The sequence below is a fragment of the Tenrec ecaudatus genome, chromosome 5 (assembly GCF_050624435.1).
Source record: "Tenrec ecaudatus isolate mTenEca1 chromosome 5, mTenEca1.hap1, whole genome shotgun sequence".
NCBI lineage: Eukaryota > Metazoa > Chordata > Mammalia > Afrosoricida > Tenrecidae > Tenrec > Tenrec ecaudatus.
In genome coordinates this window covers 148,435,483-148,455,960 of record NC_134534.1, presented here as the reverse complement: position 1 = coordinate 148,455,960, position 20,478 = coordinate 148,435,483, and the positions used below count along the sequence as shown (strand labels likewise).

Below are 20,478 nucleotides of genomic sequence, written 5' to 3'. Positions count from 1 at the left end.
GCCTCTATTTCCCAGCGAAAGGAACGTGAGAACATTTCCCCCAAAGCTCATGTCCTGGTCTCTATAATGGATGCTGGCCTGTGTGCTGGTGAGGTGGGCTGTGGTGGGTCAGTCAAATTCAGAACTGGGTGATTAGAAAACTGGTGGTGTCCTGGTTCTGGTTCAGCCGCTCACTTGCTAGGTGCCCATGGGCAAATTATCACTCCCTGCCAGCCTCGTTTTCTGTGCATTGAAAATGAGAGTTTGATCGGTTCCTCAACCCTTTTACACATTTGATTACATTTCTTCTCAAAACTCTATTACCAACCAGCATTTTAAGCGGTGACCTTTTATGGGCAGATGTAGAATTTTGTGATTATTTTTGAAAGGCTAGAAACCACTGAGCTTTCTTGAGAGACACACAATAGGTGGTCCTAGACCACTTGGGGCGCCTCCAAAGAGCCTGGCTGGCATAGTGCTGACCACGAGGCCAGCCATTTGAACCCACCCGCCGTCCTGCAGGAGAAGACGAGGCTGTCTACTTCTGTCGAGATGGAGCGCCTTGGAGATCCAAAGGAGCAATTGGACTCTGTCCCCCTAGAGTCTCTGTGAGTTGGAATTGACCCGATGGCCGTGGGTTTGGGGTGTTTTGGAAGACCTCCCCCAGGACTGAAGGTATGATTCATTGGCTCTCAAGCGCCAGAGATGCTGTTATTGGGAGCCTACAGAGTCTGCAGGCAGCCCCCCACTCTCGTTTTACAAGTGAAGGTGCTGAGGCCGGAGAAGCTGGGGGAGGGGAGGCAAGGCGCTCAGACAGACCTGGAGCTGAGCTGAGCTGGGATAGCACCCAGGACTGCCCAGTCAGTGAGTGCATCCTCCCGGGTACGCTGTGGCACACTGTTCTGGGATTCTTCTGCTGCTTCTGACAATCTCTAGCGCGTTCCTGCCTTCTCAGAGACCCTCCACCACCATCGCCCCGGTTAAATGCTGCCTGCTCCCCTTAGCCTGGCTGGGCTCCTGCTCTGCTTTTGGAGACCCTGAGCTCTCTAGCATCCCCAGAGTGCTGGTGCCAGCTCTGCCTAACGACCTCTGTCCTGCTGCGGCCCACATGCTGGCATGCCACCCAGCCACGTGGAGCCCTCTCACCCGAGCATGTGGGTGGGTTACACAGACGCTTGGAGATATGCCCAGAGAGCCTGAGGGGGACACCCGGAACTCTGGGGCAGCCAAGATCACAAAGGCAGCCAGTTCCCAGGTACCAGTTGAGTTCCTGGGACTCACCTACCCCCCTTCTACCCAGGCTCCCATGATCGATGCCTGTTCAAGGTACTAGACTTGGCTGCCAACCTTCGTCTCCTGGGAAACGCAAAGGCACACAGGAAAAGGTGCAGGCACCTGGCCACTGGTGAAGTAAAAGTAATATCTGATAAAGTTTCCTCTCTGCACTGACAAAAGAGTGACTTTGGAAGCTGATTCTGGACTTAGCACGAAGGAGGAAGACGGGTTCGTTACCGTCACTGATCCAATGAACCAGGTGTGACTTTGTTGAAAGAGACTGCCTTTCAAGATCAGTTTGAAGAATACACATCCTGAAAATAGAATGCTCTCATTCTGCCTTAGTCTGCAAAGGACCTATGAAGAGTGGCGGGCATTTCGGATGCATCTGTAGCGATAAGGGGCGGTGGTGGGCTTACTTGTTTTGGCATGCTGCTTTCATCGAAAAGTCGGTCCACTTCGGCTTCGTAAATTCCTAGTGGGCCTACCTGGCCAATGTCATCTCATGCTGTGAGCAGTCGCAGTGAAAACATGGAGGGAACATGGGCCACAGCCCTCATGTCTGAGAGACCCTCCCCTCACAGACACCATATGTGCCTGCTCCCGTGACCAGGCAGCGAGAGCAATATGAAAAATGTTATTCCCGGCAGCTGCTTAGTGAAACTGAAGGGACTCGGTGTCTGGCCAGAGAGACCCTCTGTTCTCGTGCAGTGCTGAAGGCCATGTGCCGGGACTGTGAGTGGGTGAGGGTGCGGGTGCCCCCCAGACCCCAGATCCCAGGAGGGGCCCAGGCCGGTGTGCCTCCTCCCTGGGTCTCTGGCATAGGTCAGAAACAGAGAGCAGGGAACTCGCTTCTTTAGACCCGCACATACTAGGGCACCAGACTATCCGAGCTGGTGTTGCAGTGCCCTTGGCCTACAGACAAAGAGCCCCGGCATGGAGAGGTTGAGTTCGTCGGGCTGGTGAGTGAGACCACCCCCCCAAAAGCGATAGCGGTAGAACAGCCCTGTGTGTCTACAAGGGGCCCGATGGGAGCAGGCATTAGAAGGTGGGAGGGCAATGGGAGCAGTCAGGAAAGGGTCTCAGCAAAGGCGGCCTACCTCGCATTCAGTCTACCACGAACAACACACAAAGCACACGATTCTTTGGGTCTCTTTCCAGCCAAACTCTTAAGATTCCAGGCGCCTCCGGCCACACAGAAGGGGAGGCTCAACCAGAGGGCTCTGGGACCCCTCTCCCCCTTGATTCCAGCAGCTCCCAGGGCTTCTGACTCCTTGACTCCTAGTTATTCTCTCTGTTGCAGTGGTTCTCAACCTGTGGGTCGTGACCCCTTTGGGGGGTTGAATGACACTTTCACAGAGGTCTCCAGATTGCTAACAGCAGCAAAATGACAGTTATGAAGCAGCAGCAAAAATAATGTTATAGTTGTGGGGTCACCACCACATGAGGAACTGTATTAAAGGGCGGCGGCATTAGGAAAGTTGAGAACCACTGGTCTAAGAGTTCCCTGGCATCCATGGGAGCCAGGAAAGCTGTTTAGATGTGTGTGGGGGGGGGGGGTGTTGGGAGAGGAGGATAGGGGAGGGAGGTGATGCAGAGGAGTCCATAGATCCATTTAGTTTAAAAAAAAAAAAAAAAAGACCTCCTCCAGCCCTAAAGGGTGGGGAGGTTTGGAATCCAGGAGCTTCAGGGAACTTTGCTAAGCCCGTGTCAGGGCTGCTTTGTGCGTTTCGCAAAACAAGATGAGGATGTGATTAGGGGCAGATGTTTCCTTCAGAGAGGGCCAGCCTGGAGCAGCAGCATCAGGGAGCCGGATCCCCCCGGCTGTCAGAGGGGAGATTAGACTGCCCGTCACCACCACAGGGCCCAGTGCCCATCACACCTTCTCTCTGCATCTCACTGGCCAAGGAAGTGGAAACCAGCCCAACTTCTTCCCATCCAGGCCGGCTTCTCTTATATACTGTAACCCAACTCCAGAGATCTACAGAAATCCTGACTCTCCAACTCTGGCAAGTTACTTAGCTCCACCGGACCTCTTGTTTCCGAAGAAAGTGATAATAATGGAAATCCAAAACAAAAGCCAACCTTGTAAGATTGTTTCAAAGATGAGCGACATCCATGGAGAAAACTCTCCGAAGGTGAGACCAGACAGTGAGGACCAGGCAGTGAGGACCAGGCAGTGAGGACCAGGCAGTGAGACCAGGCAGTGAGGACCAGGCAGTGAGGACCAGGCAGTGAGACCAGGCAGTGAGGACCAGGCAGTGAGACCAGGCAGTGAGGACCAGGCAGTGAGGACCAGGCAGTGAGGACCAGGCAGTGAGGACCAGGCAGTGAGGACCAGGCAGTGAGGACCAGGCAGTGAAACCAGGCAGTGAGGACCAGGCAGTGAGGACCAGGCAGTGAGGACCAGGCAGTGAGGACCAGGCAGTGAGGACCAGGCAGTGGGACCAGGCAGTGGGACCAGGCAGTGAGGACCAGGCAGTGAGGACCAGGCAGTGAGGACCAGGCAGTGGGACCAGGCAGTGAGGACCAGGCAGTGAGGACCAGGCAGTGAGGACCAGGCAGTGAGGACCAGGCAGTGAGGACCAGGCAGTGAGACCAGGCAGTGAGGACCAGGCAGTGAGACCAGGCAGTGAGGACCAGGCAGTGAGGGTTTCATACTTATGACTTTCCTTCACTGATTCTCACTCTTCTACCCGAGGCGGTGGGCGCTGATGAACTCTGAGGCTCACTGCACCGTGGGCTCAAACACAGAGCTGAGTGTGAGGATGGCGCAGGACGGGGCATGCGTCCTTCTGTGACACGCAGAGCCACTGTGGGTCGGAACCTGCTTGCGTACCTGACAACAGCGAGGGCCATGCACGCTCATGACGTGTCTGATTTAGATGTGTGCTCCTGCCTTGCCAAGAGGTAGACCGTTCTAAGAGACAAGAAGCAGGCACTTTTGTGTGGCATGCCGTGGTCGAGGGCAGAACATACGGACCATAAGGGTTTCTGCACAGAATCTTCGTAGGACTTTGCTGTGAGGCCGAAGGCATCCAGCTCTGGACATGTGATGATCGGCTACTGTAGTGAGTCCTGCCCCATATCCCGGCTGAAACTCCTCTCTGATGCTGAGCTGGCGACTACAGCCTCTTGCTCCCTCCTGGGCCTGGTCCCTCCTGGGGGATGACACAGAGCCTGGATCCCACCCTTTTCCCTTGGGGCAGGGGCACCCACTTACCACCCATGGCTTGTCACAGAAGTTGTAAATGGATTCCAGAGAGTTGATGCTGGGGAGGCCCGCGTACTGCATGCCAATGATCAGATGGCGGAAGTCTTCATTGTCTGCCATGCCGAAGGCATGCTGCCGGATAAGCACAAAGTCTGGCCGGAAAGATCTGGTAAGAAGCAGAGACAGGCTTGCTGGGAACCAGCACCTCAAGCCAAACACCATCTTGTTTCCCATTTTCGAAGTCAAAGACAGAGAAAGAGTCTCAGACATCACCTAGTCCACACCCCCCATGTTTATAGCATTGTTCCTTTATGGATTGGCAAGTGACGTTTTACGCCTTTTCCTAAGGTGCAAATAACCTTGGGAGGAAAAAGACATACTCAGGCCCTGGTACCTCAAGTGGAAAAGTCTGTGTTGTGTGTGCATGAGGAGCAGGAGAACCCGAAACTCCAGAGTTGGCATCAGAGTCAGTTCTGGCAGACTTTGAAGTCAACACCCTTGGCTGATGTCACCACACTGCCACGGGGAGATACCTGATCTCAGTGTCCTGTTCTGAGTCCTTAACGCTTCCCCCATACAACCAGGGTCCAGGCTAGCTGAGGACAGATGCCAGACTTCCCAATGCTATTCTTCTAAAGCGGACGCTCAGGAGGGGGACAAATATTTTTTGCATAATTGAGTTTGAGCAATGGATACAGGAAGCGCTGAGAGCACAGAATGTTCCCTTGCCTGGGAAGACTCCTGCCGGCTACCTCTAGCCAGCCAAACTTTGTGCAGCTGCTCCCCAGGATCGGGGCCCCGTCTTCATGCCTTGACTTCATTGCAACCCACCTTCCCAAAGAGGAGATATGTGGCAGTATCCAAACCCCCTCAACCCCCTACCCCACCCCCGGTCACAAAGTGCTAGGGCTTGGTTGTTTTACATCATGTGCCCAGACAGCCCCTACAGACACGACCGTTGGCCCCACATCAAACTACTAGGATGGCCTTTTAAAGTGGGGCCCTACTCAGGGGCTTACTATAGGGTCAGCATAGCATCTGCTACAGAGACCCTGCCCTCCGTGTGTCCTGATTTCAAGACATTGGCAACAGCTGTATTCCTGAGATCAAACTCTAACATTGGGTCCAAGTTAAGGGATTTGAGGCTCAGACTATAGCCAACTCGGTTGCTGATTCTCAGAAGAAGCTACCTGATCCGTGCCAGTTCCCTCCAGGAGCCCTGCAGCCGCACCTGCAGGCTGTCACCACCTGCTGGGTGCCTGGAACCCCCTGGCTCACTGTCCACTTTCTCTCCTCCTACCTCCTTCGAGTACACCTCACCGGGAGGAACGCCTTGTGTTCTGTTTTCTGCTGAGTGGGCGAGCTCTGACTTCTCCTTGTTCAGTCCCAAACACACCCCAGCCTTGCTTTTGCTGCCACTGACCCACCTGTAGACCCTGTAGGCCTCAGGCAATTTCAGAGGGAGGTGGGGATGAGGTGAGGTAAAGAAGGCTCCGTCTTCCTGGATACCTGAAGCCATGCTGAACTCCTGGGACTCCCTGCACTGGGAAAACCATATTCCCACATCTGGAAATCGAACCACTTCTCTCACAGAAGTCTGAGCACCCGGCACGACCCCAAGGAACCCTGGCAGGGTGTTGGCGATGAGCCGAGCTGCGAACCCATCGGCAGCGATGAGGCTTTCTCCGCAGCCTGAGCTCTCAGGGGGAGGGACCAGCACGGACTCTGATGCGCACTTGCTGGTGAATCGAGAAAATCAACTTGAAGTGGGTCACAGGCTCTCACACTTGGTTTTAAAGCTGTGAATTGAGTTTTCTCAGAGGTTGAAGCAGAGAGCTGTGTGGGCTGGGTGCATGGGCAGGGTCCAGCATCTCGCTTCCAGGAACCCGGTTACCTCGAAGGGAGCTCTGAGTGGGTGAAAGCCAAAGGCCCGTTCTCTCTGCCACTGGACATAATTAAAAGCCCCATCCCAGGGCAGGTCCTGGCCTCCTCCGCACACCCTGTGAAGTCCTCCATCCCACCCTAATCCCTGACTTTGAAACTAGCCCCCCCCCCTTATAGCAAGGAGGGGTAACTCCGTACCAGTGGCCCTGAGGCCAGAAAGGACCTTACCGGACCACCTTGGTGCCATTCCGCAGCACCTGCATGTCCACAGCATAGGTCCCATCTGCATGGGCCACCAGGTTGAGCTCTGAGAATTCTGCCTGGAGAACAACAGGAGAGGAATAAATCAGCAACCGACTTCGCCGACCCCTCCCCACGGGCGCAGGAGCGTTCCTAACAGGAATCCGTTGACTTCCACGGACTGACCTGGTTCTCACAGCAACCCCTATAGGCAGGTGGGGCAGAAAGAATCACCCCACTCACCAGAGGAGGAAACGGAGCCCCAGAGCGGCCCAGTGACTTTTCTAGACGAGAAACAGGTCGCTGGCCGAGAGGAGAGTACAACGCAGGCTTGCTGACTCCAAGCCCAGCATGCTTTGGGCAGCCTCTCTGCACAGCCAAGATGCTCCTGGGGCAAACACCACTTTGTCAGGTTTTGCACAAATGCACTAGGTGACAGTTTAGGGAACTGAGTTTGAGTGAAACCCCGACTGGCTGCCTAAGATGTTAGGCAAGCTACTTGTCCTCTCTGGGGTTCAGTTTCCCCCCATCTATAGACTGGCACTCCTTTGCCACCCTGCCCATCAGACGTTGCTTTAAGAAGTGAATGAGAGCTGGACAGGAGAGTGCTTTCTCAGTCGTGCGCGTGCGGTGTGATGGAACCTCATGCAATGTCAAGTGGACACCCCTACTCAACTGGCCCAGGAAGACAGGAAACATGCACAAAAACTGGGGGGTGTTCTTTACTAAGCTCCACGGAATCCACCTCAGGGCCCAGGTTAAGGGTTGCTGGGGTAGCTCACCTGAGGGCACTACCTGGGCCCACCCCTCTCACTCCACCAACAATGTGGAAGGATGACCAGGGCCCTAGGGAGACATCCTCTGAGGTTTCCCTCAGCCTGAGAGCCCTGAGAGCCACACTGCTGGGGAGTGAACCGAGGAAGCCTGCAGAACCGGGCAGCACAATTGGGGAGAAAAGCCCTAGGGGGAGCAGGGAGGGGTGGCCCAGGGCCCAGGGACAGACACTCCACACTGTGTGGCACAAGGAGCTGATTCACTCTGGGATGCCAGGAAGAGGCAGTGATGTCAGAGACACTACCCTGAGCTTCAGGCCGATTACCTGTTCCACTTTGATATCAAAATCTCCAAGGACTTTTTTGCCCCGAAAGCACTTGGCCCTGGAGAAAGGAAACACAAAAACAAAAACCCACACACAGGTTAGTTTTGTCCAGGTGTGTGAGGCCAGAGATGCATCGCCACTAAAGAGAGCCCAACTACAGCAAGCAGAGCCTCCAACTCAGGTTCCATCGCTGGGAGACCTCATACAGCCTGCCTCCTCTCTTCCCGCCTTCATTTACCCACCGAGAAAGACCCCGGGGTGGCACAATAAGCGAGGTGCTCAGCTGCTAACCGAAAGGTCAGCGGTTCCAGCTCAGCCACCAATCTGGAGGAGAAAGGTAAGGCCGCCTGCTTCTGTGGGATCTAGAGCCCCGGGAGCCCTGTGGGCGGGGCTGCTCGGAACTGGATGGTTTAAGTGGAAACCCACTCAACAGCAAAGAGTCCGGTGGGGCCGCTCAAAGAGCGATCCAAGGGGGCCCTTTCATACTCAGGTTCTGTGACGTTGCAACAACATCTCTCGTCTGCTGGCTCCAAAGACAGATGTAGACGGTGGCTGATGCTCTTCTTGCTAAAGGCTAGCTCAGGCTTACAAATGTGTCTGGTTTCCTGATCCCTGACCCTGTATCGATCGCAAGGTCTGCTTTTCCAGTTAGTTTCGTCCTGCAGACAAATCCGAGTCGTATCCTGGCTTTCTGAGCGGCCGAGAAAATCAACTGAGCCGAGTTACAGGTCTTCCCATCTCCCTACGTGGGCGAGGGTCCACAGGAAGCCCACACCGATGGCTGCGCAGCCCCTTTGGTGGGACTGTGCTGACGCCGATCCTCACTCCTACTTTGCCCCTTACCAAGCCCACCGTCAGGCTTGCTTATCTGGTTCTTCCTGAGTATCAAGGGCCTGGGGAGGCTGCACCCATGAGCTAGGTCGGGCTTGCTTGTCCCGTGCTTGACTTTTCAAACGGCATTTCACTGGAGGCTTCCTGGTGGCCCCTCCTATGAACAATCGTAAATACAGGTCACCATTAGGAGGACACCAGTCTTTCTGGGAATTCCATGCCAGGTGCCTTCAAGAGCGGCTCCTGTCATCTCTGTCACAGTTGAAAAGGTGGAGAGAGCAGTATTCGCTTTAAGGACGAGGAAGCCCAGATGCAGGAGTCACGTGGCACAGTCAAAGCCAGACGGCAAGTTGGTGGCAGAGCCAGATGACACCCTCAGGCCGACAGGACCCAGAGGGCAGGGCCCCTCCCGCTGCACAGCCCGGGCTCCCTCCAGGATGCATCCACTCCATCCTCACTTCCCTGCTGAGAAGCTGGGTTGCTTCCCAGCCTCGGCCCTCCTCCCCCTCCATTTTCCCTCATCTGTCCAAAAGGAACTGCATGATTTTGTGAGCACCAGCCCCACTACACTTCCTACCCTGGTTCCTGTCAACTGCCCAACCCAGGCCAGGCAATTTCCTTTCTTTTCTCGGTCTGGAACAGTTCGTTCCAGGAAGCTGTCATTTGTCCTCCCCAAGTCCCTAGTCACCCTCAAAGTGCTCCTCAGAGGCCCTCAGCCTGCTTCTCCAACCCCTACCTCTGCCCCAATTCCTGACTGCGCCCCGATGGCTTGCTTCCAGGACCCTGATCACCATTCACAGATCAGGCAAGCCCCTTGGGCCCGGGGGCCTGTAGCATTTCCCATCCCTCTGGCTGTTAGGATCTTATTGAGGCTTAACTCAGGGGTGGAGAATGTCCGGTGGCCCGCAGGCCGTCTGAGGTCCACCAAGTCATCAATCGCAGATAGCATCGCCGCTTCACCAGAGAGAGGACATCCAGTCCTCAGGTTAGAGGGAGTTTAAAGCAATGTCTGACCACTGTGATGTTATAAACATTCGAATGGCCCTTGGCAGAACAAAAAGGTTCCCTATCCCTGGATTAATTGAAGGCACTTGGTATTGCTACCTGGTATTGGCACCGTTTTGCGATCTGAGGCTCTTTGTAGGGGGCTCATCCACAACCGGGCAAAGGAGGGCCGTGACTGTTGGCCTAGGGATTCCCAGGGCTTCCTGGGTTTGGCAAGACTGTCTTCACCCAAATATGCAAGGCTTATTTCCCAAGGCTTTCTCCTCCCATTACCCTGCCTCAAAATAGCTCCTTCTGTGAGGGAAATCTCAGCGGTACTAACAATGGCCTCCCATGCCATCAGTGGCTCTGTGTGTTCACCACACACCCTTCACCTGGTTTCTCACCACCCTGTGAAGCAGGCAGGTCAGACAGTGCCAACCAGCATTGATCAACAAGGGGAAACTGAGGCCCCGATAGGATCAACAGCATACGCAGATCACAGGAAAGCACGTGGGGCTGGGGCCTGGAACTCAGAGTTGACCCTGGTTCCTAACAAGCTGACAAGTTGTCCAATTCCCCCATTTTGTTTTGAGGGCTTTGAACACCAAGAGTTGAGTGTATTTATAGATGCTGGCTGAGCTTAGCTGCCGCTTCCTGCACCTGCCCAGTGACCAACTTGGCGAATGAAACTGTTTTCATGGTTTCCCCCCACCCCCACTTCTCCAATCTCCTAATGCCTTTTCCTTAAGGTAATTTGTCCTGTTGGAAATCTTAGTCTGTGTTTCCTGCCCCGGGTCACGGACCTCTCCTGGCCATGCCACAATCTCACCGAGAAGGAGCCAAGATGGCAGGCAGATGGGGCACAGAGCCCTCTTCTGGCGAAGGATTACATTATTGAGACATTTTGATTCCAAGTATTGCCACGAAAAAAACTTGCCACGAAAAAGCAAGCGGCAGAAACACTTCCTGGTAAGGAGAGGACCCTGGCCGGAGACAGTGAGGGTGCTCTGGGATCTCAGTGCCGGCCTCTCGGCTCTGTCCTTTGCCGGCGGTGTGACTCTAGGCAAACGGTGGGGACTGCACAAACAGTACAAAAGTAGTCTCCCCTATGGCTAAACCAACCAGTCTGCATCTGCGAAAGTGTTTAGAGGACTAAAGTGAAAAATGAAACGTTTCTTCTTCCTCACTCTTTCTCTTATCACATATCTTCTCTATGATCAGTTCCAGGCTTTTCTCTGCATTTGGGGGAAGAAAAATGTATGGCAACATATTAGATAAACTTCGTTTTTAAAAAGTGATATGTAGACACATTTAAAAATACGTCTTAGTGGCATGTTTTCAGCACATGTCGCCAGGCCTTTCTTGAACAGTGGCAGACAGTTCCACTTCAACCATACACATGCGAGTTTGACCAATATTTTATCGGTGGACATTTGCACTTGCAGCTTTTTTACTGTGTTTTGCATTTTGCAATTACAGACAGGGTTCTGATGGCTTACATTTAAGAATCTCGTCAAGGAGAACATATAACGACGGTTTTCACTGAGATTATCAAACTGCCTCTCTCTCTCTCTCACACACACACACACACACACGCACACGAGAATGAAGAAAAGGGCGGTGACACCCCTCTCGCTGGTGGCTGAGTTTGGGAAAGTTACTTCCCCTCCTCTGTTTCCCCCACGGCAGCTTGCACATATTGGACACACAGAAGGTGTGCACTAAGGACTTTCTGACCAGCAGCCTTGCGCTGGTGCTCAATCCTAAACAAGATGTACATCCTTGAAACACAGACTAAAAATATCTATGGTGCCTGTGTAGTCAATTTCCCCCCATTGTAAACTTTTCTTAACAAGCCTAGCAGCTGAAGATCTCAGTGACTTTAATGGCTTGTAGCTTCCTTGATGGACCCAGGTAATAAACCATCTCCCATCTTATTGCTGACTGAGGAGAGGCTTCTAGATTTAACTCTTCCTAGTCATGTCAGGCGGGGACGAAGAGGGGCCCTGCTCCCATCAAGAGCTGCAGTCGTGGAGACTCACAGGGGCAGTTCCACCCTGTCCTGTAGGGTGGCTGTGAGCTGTAAGAGACCAGGTGGTACCGAGTTTGGAGTCCTGGAGTCAGAGCAATGGCCACCTTCATCAATTCCCATCCACCGGCCGGCCAATCAGGAGCAGGATTCAAGCAATTTTTCTGTTCAGGCCACTTCTAAACCTGGCTGTACTCAAGAAATCCCAGGTTAAATCCTCTCCTTTTCCATATGGAAAAATGGAGACAGAACTCTAGAATCGAATCCAGGAGTACTAGGGTCAGTCCTAATTCCACCACTTCTCAGTTGGATGATGTGGGCAAGTAACTGTCCTTCTGTGCCTCGGTTTCCTCATGTAGAAATAGGGGACATCCTCGTCTTAGGAATAGCCATCATCTCTGTTGGAGCTTTCTTTTCAATACTCGCAGTGGTTGTAAAGGCAATGAACCCCTAGGAGAATCATTGATATAGAAATGCTTTGAAAACTCTTAAGTATTACGCAAATATGATGTGTTTTCAAGTAAAATTCAAGAACTACTGAGGTGCCAACTATTGTGCTTCTTACTGTTGACACAGCCACCCCACGTTCTTTCTCTTTAGGACCTCAATCCTATTGATGGCTTTGCGTGCTTTGGCTCAAAGCACCATCATTTGATACTGCTTCTCCACGTCCATTGTCTAACCCTCTCTGATGCCCTGCTCCCCAGCCCTGGCCACCACAGCATGGCATAATGCTTGTGAATAAGGCCCATGCCGTATGTGAAACCCTAATTTCACACGGCAGTTTGATTCTTAAATATTGACTATGTCCCACTGGGAAATGACACTCTTTGAGCTAAGGTGCCCTGGTGGTGTAGTACTTAGGCATCGGGCTGCTAACTGTGAAGTTGGTAGTTTGAAACCATCAGCTGGACCTCAGGAGAAAGATGAGGCTTTCTACTCCTATAAAGGGCTACAGTCTCAGAAACTCACAGGGGCAGTTCTACTCTGTCCTATAAGGTTGCTATAAGTTGACATCAACTCAGTGGCAATAAGTTTGATTTGGGGGTGATGGCGGCGGCTTTTTTAAAGAGCAAAGCCTGTGCAAATAGTCATTGCAGTCATACATTTCCAAACCCTTCACTGGGCGGTGTCCTGGGTAGGCTTGCTTACTGACTGGAGATGTGAGGATAGACAAACATAGGGAACAAGAGGGAGCTACCCTCAGACTTGGTCAATGAGGCCTGCCCTGCAGCTCAGCCATCTTCTCTTCTCCTCTGTGCAAATCCCAGGCTGGGTAGATCTCTTCTCAATTTCCTTTATCTACACCAGCGCCAATGGACTGGTAAACAGCTCAGAGTTTAAATCCTCCCTAGGAGCCTGAGATTTGTACAAGGGCCAAGATCTCTACCCAGGTGCTGAAGGGACTCACAGGGCACATGCGGTGCCAGGGGCGCCGAGGGAGAAGAAAGCACTGTACCCCAACCCCAAACCAAACCAGTTGCCTCAAGTGCATTCCTTCCCACGATCACCCCATGTGTGTACGCAGGAGAACTAGCCTTCATAATGTTTTCAGCCGCTGAATCCTTGGAATTAGATCATGCCCAAGACGGCTGATGGAGTAGAAACCTTCAACCTTTGGGTCAGAAGCTGGGCTGGTGAACTGTTTGTGTCGCCTGCCTTCTTGTGAGACCTCCCAAAATTAGCGTAGCACCTGTGAAGATGCCTGGTTCCTGGCTCTCGCCCTCTCTCATGCAGGCTTTGTTCTTCCCACTAAGAATCTAGAAAACAAACGAGAAAGAAGGAGATTCCTACTCCCAATACCTTACCCTCCAGGTTTAAAAAAACAACCAAAAAAACCAGGCCTGCTGGTGCTGGAGAGTTTGTGAGTGTCTACCGCCACCCACTGGCAGGATGGGTACTGCGGCTTCACCATCCAGAACCAGCAGACTGCAAAGGATTCCAGGGTCTGAAAGACACCCCTCTAAGTGCTGATCTGCTGCTCTGACAAGCCTTGAAGAGAGATTAAGAGTCTCTTTTTAAAAGGGTGCACTCACTCGCACCCCAAGCTGGAAATCTGGCATCTTGAGGCCTACGAAACGAAAGGCCACGGTTTGTCTGGGAAAGAATGGTCATTGCTAAGGTCCTTTTGACTGCAAGTTTTGTAAGGAGGATTCACATTCCCACCTTCCAGCCTTAAAGAAATAAAATATTTAAAGATACACACTTAAGGTTACAACAGTACAGTGAAAAACAAGCGTCTTCTAAGAGCTCACAGGTCAGCGGAGAAGACCCAGCCATTGCCAAGTTGATTCAAACTCAGACTGACCCAAAAAGGCAGCATTGAATGGCTTCTTAGGTTATCTGAGGCTGTTAATCTCTACACGAGCAGACAGCTTCACCTTTGCCCAAGGAGTGGCTGGTGGGTTACGACTCCTCGCTGTTAGGAGCCCAGCGCTGGACCCCCAGCCCTTCAGTGGAGAAACAGAAGCATCAACGATGGAGCGCCATGCAGAGTGTGCAGCGTAGCAGGTGTGTGGACACAGAGTGTTGGAACCCAGAGGAAACAACAATTCTCTGTGCTTGGACACGCCTTGCACGGCTCCACAGAGACCTGGTTGAGTCTTAGGGGTTCAAAGGAATTTACTCCAGAAAGGAGGCGGTAACAGCACTGGAAGGTGATTGCCGGGCCCTCAGGGAGCACCCAGGGTCTGGGACACATGGCTGCCACCAGAAGACTGCTTCAACCTTAGACGATGTGCGGACAATGCTGTCCTCAGAGGTGATCGACCATTTTGCCAGTCCTCATTCATTGACTGTGAGCCTTGTTTTTCTTGTGAGTGTGGGAGCATTTTAAAGCAAATCTAAAATGCCATGTCATTTTTCCTACAAAGACTTAAATGTCATCTCCAGTTGATAATGATTTTTCCAAATAAAAGCACAATGCTATTATCTCCCCTAAAAAATCAACAATCATTGATATTAACACCTTTACTGTGCCAAGTTGTCCCATCTTCAAAAATGTGTGGAAAGATCTCATGCAGAGAAGTGACTGAGGCAGGTGTGATGAGGATCTGAGAGACCACCTCGCCTGGAAGACGGAGGGCGGCGGAGGGAGCCAAGCAGGGCTCCGGGGAATCATATGGGAAGCTGGCACAGTATCATGGACTTCAGGGGGGCTACTTTCCGGGAACTTCGCAGAGGAATAGCTATTTCATAGTACTGGCCTGGCTGCTCAAATCAATCCCTTAAGGGCTGAGAACATCAAAGCGAACTTCGAAGTGACAGATCAGAAAAACCAGGATTCAGTGAGGTGCTAGACCTCCTGTTGTGGACATTCTCAAAGCAAGACACAGGGGAGAGCTAAAATAGTCAGGTGGGACCTTGCATTGGGGAGAAGGCTTGTGGTCCTCATTTGGACCTGTTATCTAATTTAAGAACCGTAAGATTGCCAGTCAGCCCAGAGGAAAATTTCCGTCACGGACTCATGGACCACTGTTTAGAAACAGGAGACAAAGAATCAGGAGAAATGAGCCCTGCTCTGATCAGGGCAGAGATGCGTGGCTGGCCCTGGATCTTTTTTTTTCTTCAAGTGGAATCTCATCATGACAGGCCCTGGATCTTATTAATCGAGTAATGAAGTTGTTGAAGTATGTGCTCAGCAGCCCCACCCTTCTCTCCGACAGGGAGCAAGCTGCAAGGTATCTTTGTTAGCATTTCTACTGAAGATCTGGAGGAGAGAGCATGGGGAGGGGGCCAACTTGGCAGATGGCATCCAGGGATTAAAATGCCAAGTTGATGAGGGACAAATGAGAGAAGAAGTGGATGTGGGCAGAAAGTGGCAGATGAGTTTTAATGTGAGTAAGCTAAGAAAATACTTGCAGGGGAAGTAATCTTATCAGAGGATCAGGAACTGGCACATTCCACGAGCATCCAGTGAAGAAAGTGGGAAGGACAGAAAACCCTTCCCTTCTTAAGACATCGGTCCTGGGAACTGTCACAACAAACGAAACAGAGGGGAAAGAAAGGTGGGACCGGGTGGCTAGCAGCAGGCGCAGCGTTGCAAGTTGAACAGCGCCCGTTTTTCTCTCTGCGGTCTCCTAGGGTGTTCATTTCTGTGGGACGGGGGATCAGTCTCCCTCATCAAAGGCTCAAATCCAGGAGGAAAGTGGAAACAGTTGTAAGAACGAGGAACAGAATCTTCAGTCTGAGAAGGGCCCATGGTGTGGGGAGGGGAGTAGAGGAGGAAGGCGGAGTGCTTTCATACACGGTCACACGTCCTCTGACAGCGCAAACTAACGGAGCCTATCTCAATTTCTTTCATTTTATAAGAAAACAGGGCCGAGGGAGATGACGCTAAATTCCGGTTCTTCGGCTACTCTTGTGCAGCGATCGCGTGGGTCTTTAAATGGGACCTGCTCTATTTATCTACGCGTTCCCGACAATCGTCCTGCTATGTGGCACATAGTAAGTGTATGCTCAGGGACTATCGACAGAGGCAGTGCGTTGAATGAAATTGCACAGAGGTTAATCCCAAAAGGGCCACCATGATCAATCTGATTGAGTCCTGGGCTTGAACAATTTTTGCTTAAAAGAACCCCTCTTTATTGATTGCGATTTCAGGTAAAGTTCGCTGAGAAATGTGGTTTTCCATCCAACAACCCGCATGCCTTTTGTTTCGCGATATTCGCCGCGATCCCCACGCTGTAATAGCACTCTCCCCGCGTCTCCTCTTTACTGAGCCCCTTCCTTCTTTCCCGCGCCTTCCTGCCTCCTGAGCCTTGTTCCTGGGCAAACAAATGCTGCCCTTTGGCTCCCTCACGGTTGATGATTCTAAGGAGCGTGCACCTCCCAGGCCTTAGTTACTGTTTACCTTATAGGTCCGCCTACGCTTTGGCTTCTGTGTCAGGCCTGAAGAGCGTGGAAGGGCTATAGTCTCCGGAGGGAATCCCCACTCACCTTTGGAAAATGATTTTGAGTTCTGGTCCACATTTTTCCTCCCCTGTGTCTATGAGGGAGCATCAAACGGTTTATGGAGGACTTCATTATCTTTTGCTTCATTTTTCCATAAACAGTTTGAAGTCCCTGCCTGTGGCGACAGACCCCTTTCAGAGCATCTGCAATGGTAGACTAGGTGCCTTCTGCTTCTTTGGTTCTCAAGACCACAGAGGCTGGGGCTCACAGGGTCTATTCATTGTGTCACCTGTTTCCACGTGTCTTTGATGATCTGCACTCTTCTTTGCTCTGGATAACAAGAGACCCAAAGGTGCACTTGACAGGGCTGCTCTTGAGCCTGGAAGACAGCTCATCCAAGCAGGACATGGAAGAACACTGTCTGTGCGCTGTCATGCCGACCGACCTCAATGTCCCCTGGGATTGTGGTTCTGAGTCTCCAAGCCTAGTGACCCATTCCCTCGGGGTGTTGTGTTATGGCCAAGGAGTTTATATACCTTTACCCTTATTTACTCTGTTATATACATGGATATACACATGTGTATGGAGAAATATCCCCTGCCAACCTATGACGGTCATGAGTATTGTCTCTTTTGCCTATGGATACCCATGCATCTTGCCCATTGGCCTATGTATCCATCATGTTTGTTCTTACTGGTGTTGTGGGACTGGGAATGTACTGTTTACCATTGTCTGTCACTCTTCTTGGGCACGAGGGACTCTTGAGGGTACCCGCTTAGTCCTTCACCAGAGTAGCTTAGGAGATTGCAGCAGGGCATCAGCAGCCTTAGGTAGCAGATGAGACCCCCTTCAGGAAAGCCACAGTCCCAAAGCTCTGAAAAGAACTAATTTCTGAGTAAACATCCCAGCTGTGACTTCCGCTGGGAATAGCAAATCAGGGATTTCATTCTGAGCAGACTTTCTGAAGATCCCTAATTTAGGAAATAATTAAATGACGTCGTATCACAGATAACAAGATTATCAAATACAGAAAAAAAGGATGCTATCGCTCAGGAGAACACATGATGGGAAGATGAGAGGCATCTGTCGGTAATTGCAGTGAAGGTGCAGATCAGAGTGGGTTAGGGGCCTGAGAAAGAGTCTCTTTTCCATGACTAGCTTACACAATTAAATCAAGCTGATTTGATATTGAAGTAAAAGTGGGTCAGTTATAAAGTTTGCTTTGAAGAAAACAGCAGGCAACACAATGTTCCGAAGACGGGGATTCATTTTTTGCCAGATAACAGTGCTCCTAGCCTGGACCCCGCCCTGGGGTTACCTCCAGCAGATGGTGACAAATTACACGCACAGCCACCACTGCCATGAAAGCCGCATGCTGCTACCCTTTCATGAGAGTGTGGCCAACACGGACGTGTCCTCCATGATCTGGCCCCACCTTTCTATTTCAAATTTCTCTCCCTCTATCCCTGCCCCACCCTAACCCCAACACACACACACACGCACGCACGCACGCACGCACGCACACACACACACACACACACACGCTGCCTGCCTACTGCAGAGTCTTTGTGTAGGTGCTCTGGCTGGACATACCCCTGTGCTTGGGCACTTGGCTGGTTTCTGTCCCTACTGCCCCCCTTAGCCCAATGCGCCTGCACAATGAACAAGCTACGCCGACATCTACAGTCCTCTCCCACCCCATCTCCCATTCGGACAGCTTCCAACTGCTTCCCCTGAAACTACCGGCCCTGTGCCTTTGTTCACTTAGAAACCACTCCCTCCCAGCCTTTAAAACAGCGGTTCTCAACCTGTGGGTCGAGACCCCTTTGGGGGTTGAATGACCCTTTCACAGGGGTAGCCTGATTCATAACAGTAGCAAAATGACAGTGATGAAGTAGCAACAAAAATAATTTTATGGTTGGGGGGTCACCACCACATGAGGAACTGTAGGAAAGGGTCGTGGCAGGAGGAAGGTTGAGAACCACTGCTTTAAGCGCTCAAACAAGTTCTGCCTCCCTTATGGAATCTTCCCTGCTCTCCTCACCTGCGCTGCTTCCTTCTTCCTCCTGAAGTCTCCTATTTACCTGCTACTCTAAGTAGCCACAGCTTAGCATCATCACCTGATTTCTCGTGAGCGTGTCTCTCCTCCGCTGTAGCAGGAGCCCTGAGAGTGGGCACTGATCCCCATACTCAAAACTACCATTTACAGCGCACCCTTTCAAAGAAGACCTGTCCGAGGGCCTCTGCCCACCTGGAACTTTCAGGAATGAGGAGCCCAGTATATTAAAGTATTACATACGTATACACAATCTGGCATCTTAATCAAATGCCGATAGCAAAGGGAGAATTGCACCTTGTGGCTGGGTATATGCTCCCTGGTTCAAAAGCAAGAAAGAGCATCTCCCTACCAAACCCCCATGGAGTCAACACTGACTCCTATCAGCAGGGGGTCTCCGACTGTAACTGGTCAAAGGCGTAGAAGACCTAGTCTTTCTCTTGAGGAACAGCAGATGGATTTGAACTGCCAACCATGTGGACCACAACCCAACACATAACCACTAAGCCACTGGGGCTCCCATTCTCCCCACCAGGCTAGACAGAAGCAAGCACTTCAGGCCAGCTCAGAAACACTGCGTCTTCAGTCACTGCTGAGCACAGAGGACAGACGCTCAGGTTTTGAGGCTGGTTCACCTGGGTCCTCGGCTCACAACCTGAACTTGGGTTCTTTCACCTCGCGGCATCTTCTCAGAACACCTACATGCAAAGTGTGTTAGGGCTTACTGGTCGGCTGGAAACTGGCAGAATGCTCCAGCCAATGGACCCTCAGTCACCCTTCGGGTCTGGCAATGAATTCTCTCCCAGGGCCTAACTTTCAGAAAAACGACAGACAGGTTGATATGGGAAACAGTAATGCTAGTGAGGTCCACACACTTTACAATAACCAACCATTTGAAATGAACACGGCAGCATGTACCAGAGGAGAATGCCCCAAAAGATCAGGGCAAGAGGAGGAATGGAGACTGGAAGCAGAGAGAGGGCGTGGGATACTTGATGTTGCACTGAGGGAATCCCCATCAGTGATACAAAACAACACTGTATGATTTGTTGAGGGGAAAACGGATATGCTCTATAAACCTTGACCCAATTCACATTTTAAAAATGTGTGGTTTTTTTTTTTAAGTTTGCTAGAATTAAAGGACTGTCTTCAAACATGCTAAACTCCACTGTGCCTTCTGGCGTACCTGCTTGCTACCTTGATACAGGCTGCTCCCAGATCTCTGCAGGTCTTCCTGTCCACGCTCCGGCCTCAGCTCCAACCTTCTCTCCTCCCGTGACTGTTTCCCTGCTGACTGGAGCACCCCTTCCCAGGCCTTCGCTGGAGAAAACTTTGACAGGCATTACTCTATACTGCAATCCCCCTGACACCCCTTCCCAGGCCTTCGCTGGAGAAAACTTTGACAAGCATTACTCTATACTGCAATTCCCCTGGTTGGTAGCCTGCCCCTGGCCGTGGAGGCTGCTGGGGATCTAGCTCACGACCGGCTTCGCGATCATGCCTGACGCTGTGGAGGAGCTCAATGACATTTGATGGATGAATAAATGGGCTTAGTAAAATATCTGCTAGCCACACGCTCGCCCATCCCCTCCTTTTTGTTTTAAAATCCTGAGTTGAACGATATCCTTTGTGCTGATCAGGAATTTATGCACACAGACAGCCACAAAGTCACTGACATGAGACCGTCCTCCATCCTCATGTTGAATTTGGGCTACAATGGTTTCTGAAATGTTGATTCATTCCATTGAAATGTGCTATTTTGGCTATCATTGTGAGAAATTAACAACAGACCATTCTGTTTGGGAGAAGGAAGAGGCTGGCTACTCCTGTAAAGATTTAAGGTCTCAGAAACCCACTCTGTCCTACAGGGCGCTCTGAGTCAGAATTGACCCCCCCCCCATGGCAGTAAGGTTGGTTTTTATTTTTGCTTTTTAATATTCCATTTTAAGAGGACAATTTTTGCTTGAGGCCATTTTACCTCATTTATCATG

The 20,478-nt window shown here is 51.6% G+C and overlaps 1 protein-coding gene across 1 annotated transcript in view; it reads right to left on the bottom strand.

The window, feature by feature from the left end:
* SYN2 (synapsin II) overlaps positions 1-20,478 on the bottom strand; it is a 181,029-nt gene that overhangs the window by 37,012 nt on the left and 123,539 nt on the right. Inside the window, exons 2-4 of the mRNA XM_075550038.1 lie at positions 7,692-7,749; positions 6,581-6,672; positions 4,478-4,634 (exon numbers count right to left, since the gene is read on the bottom strand). Of these exons, the coding sequence (XP_075406153.1) occupies positions 4,478-4,634; positions 6,581-6,672; positions 7,692-7,749 (307 nt within the window). The remainder of the gene's footprint in view (positions 1-4,477; positions 4,635-6,580; positions 6,673-7,691; positions 7,750-20,478) is intronic.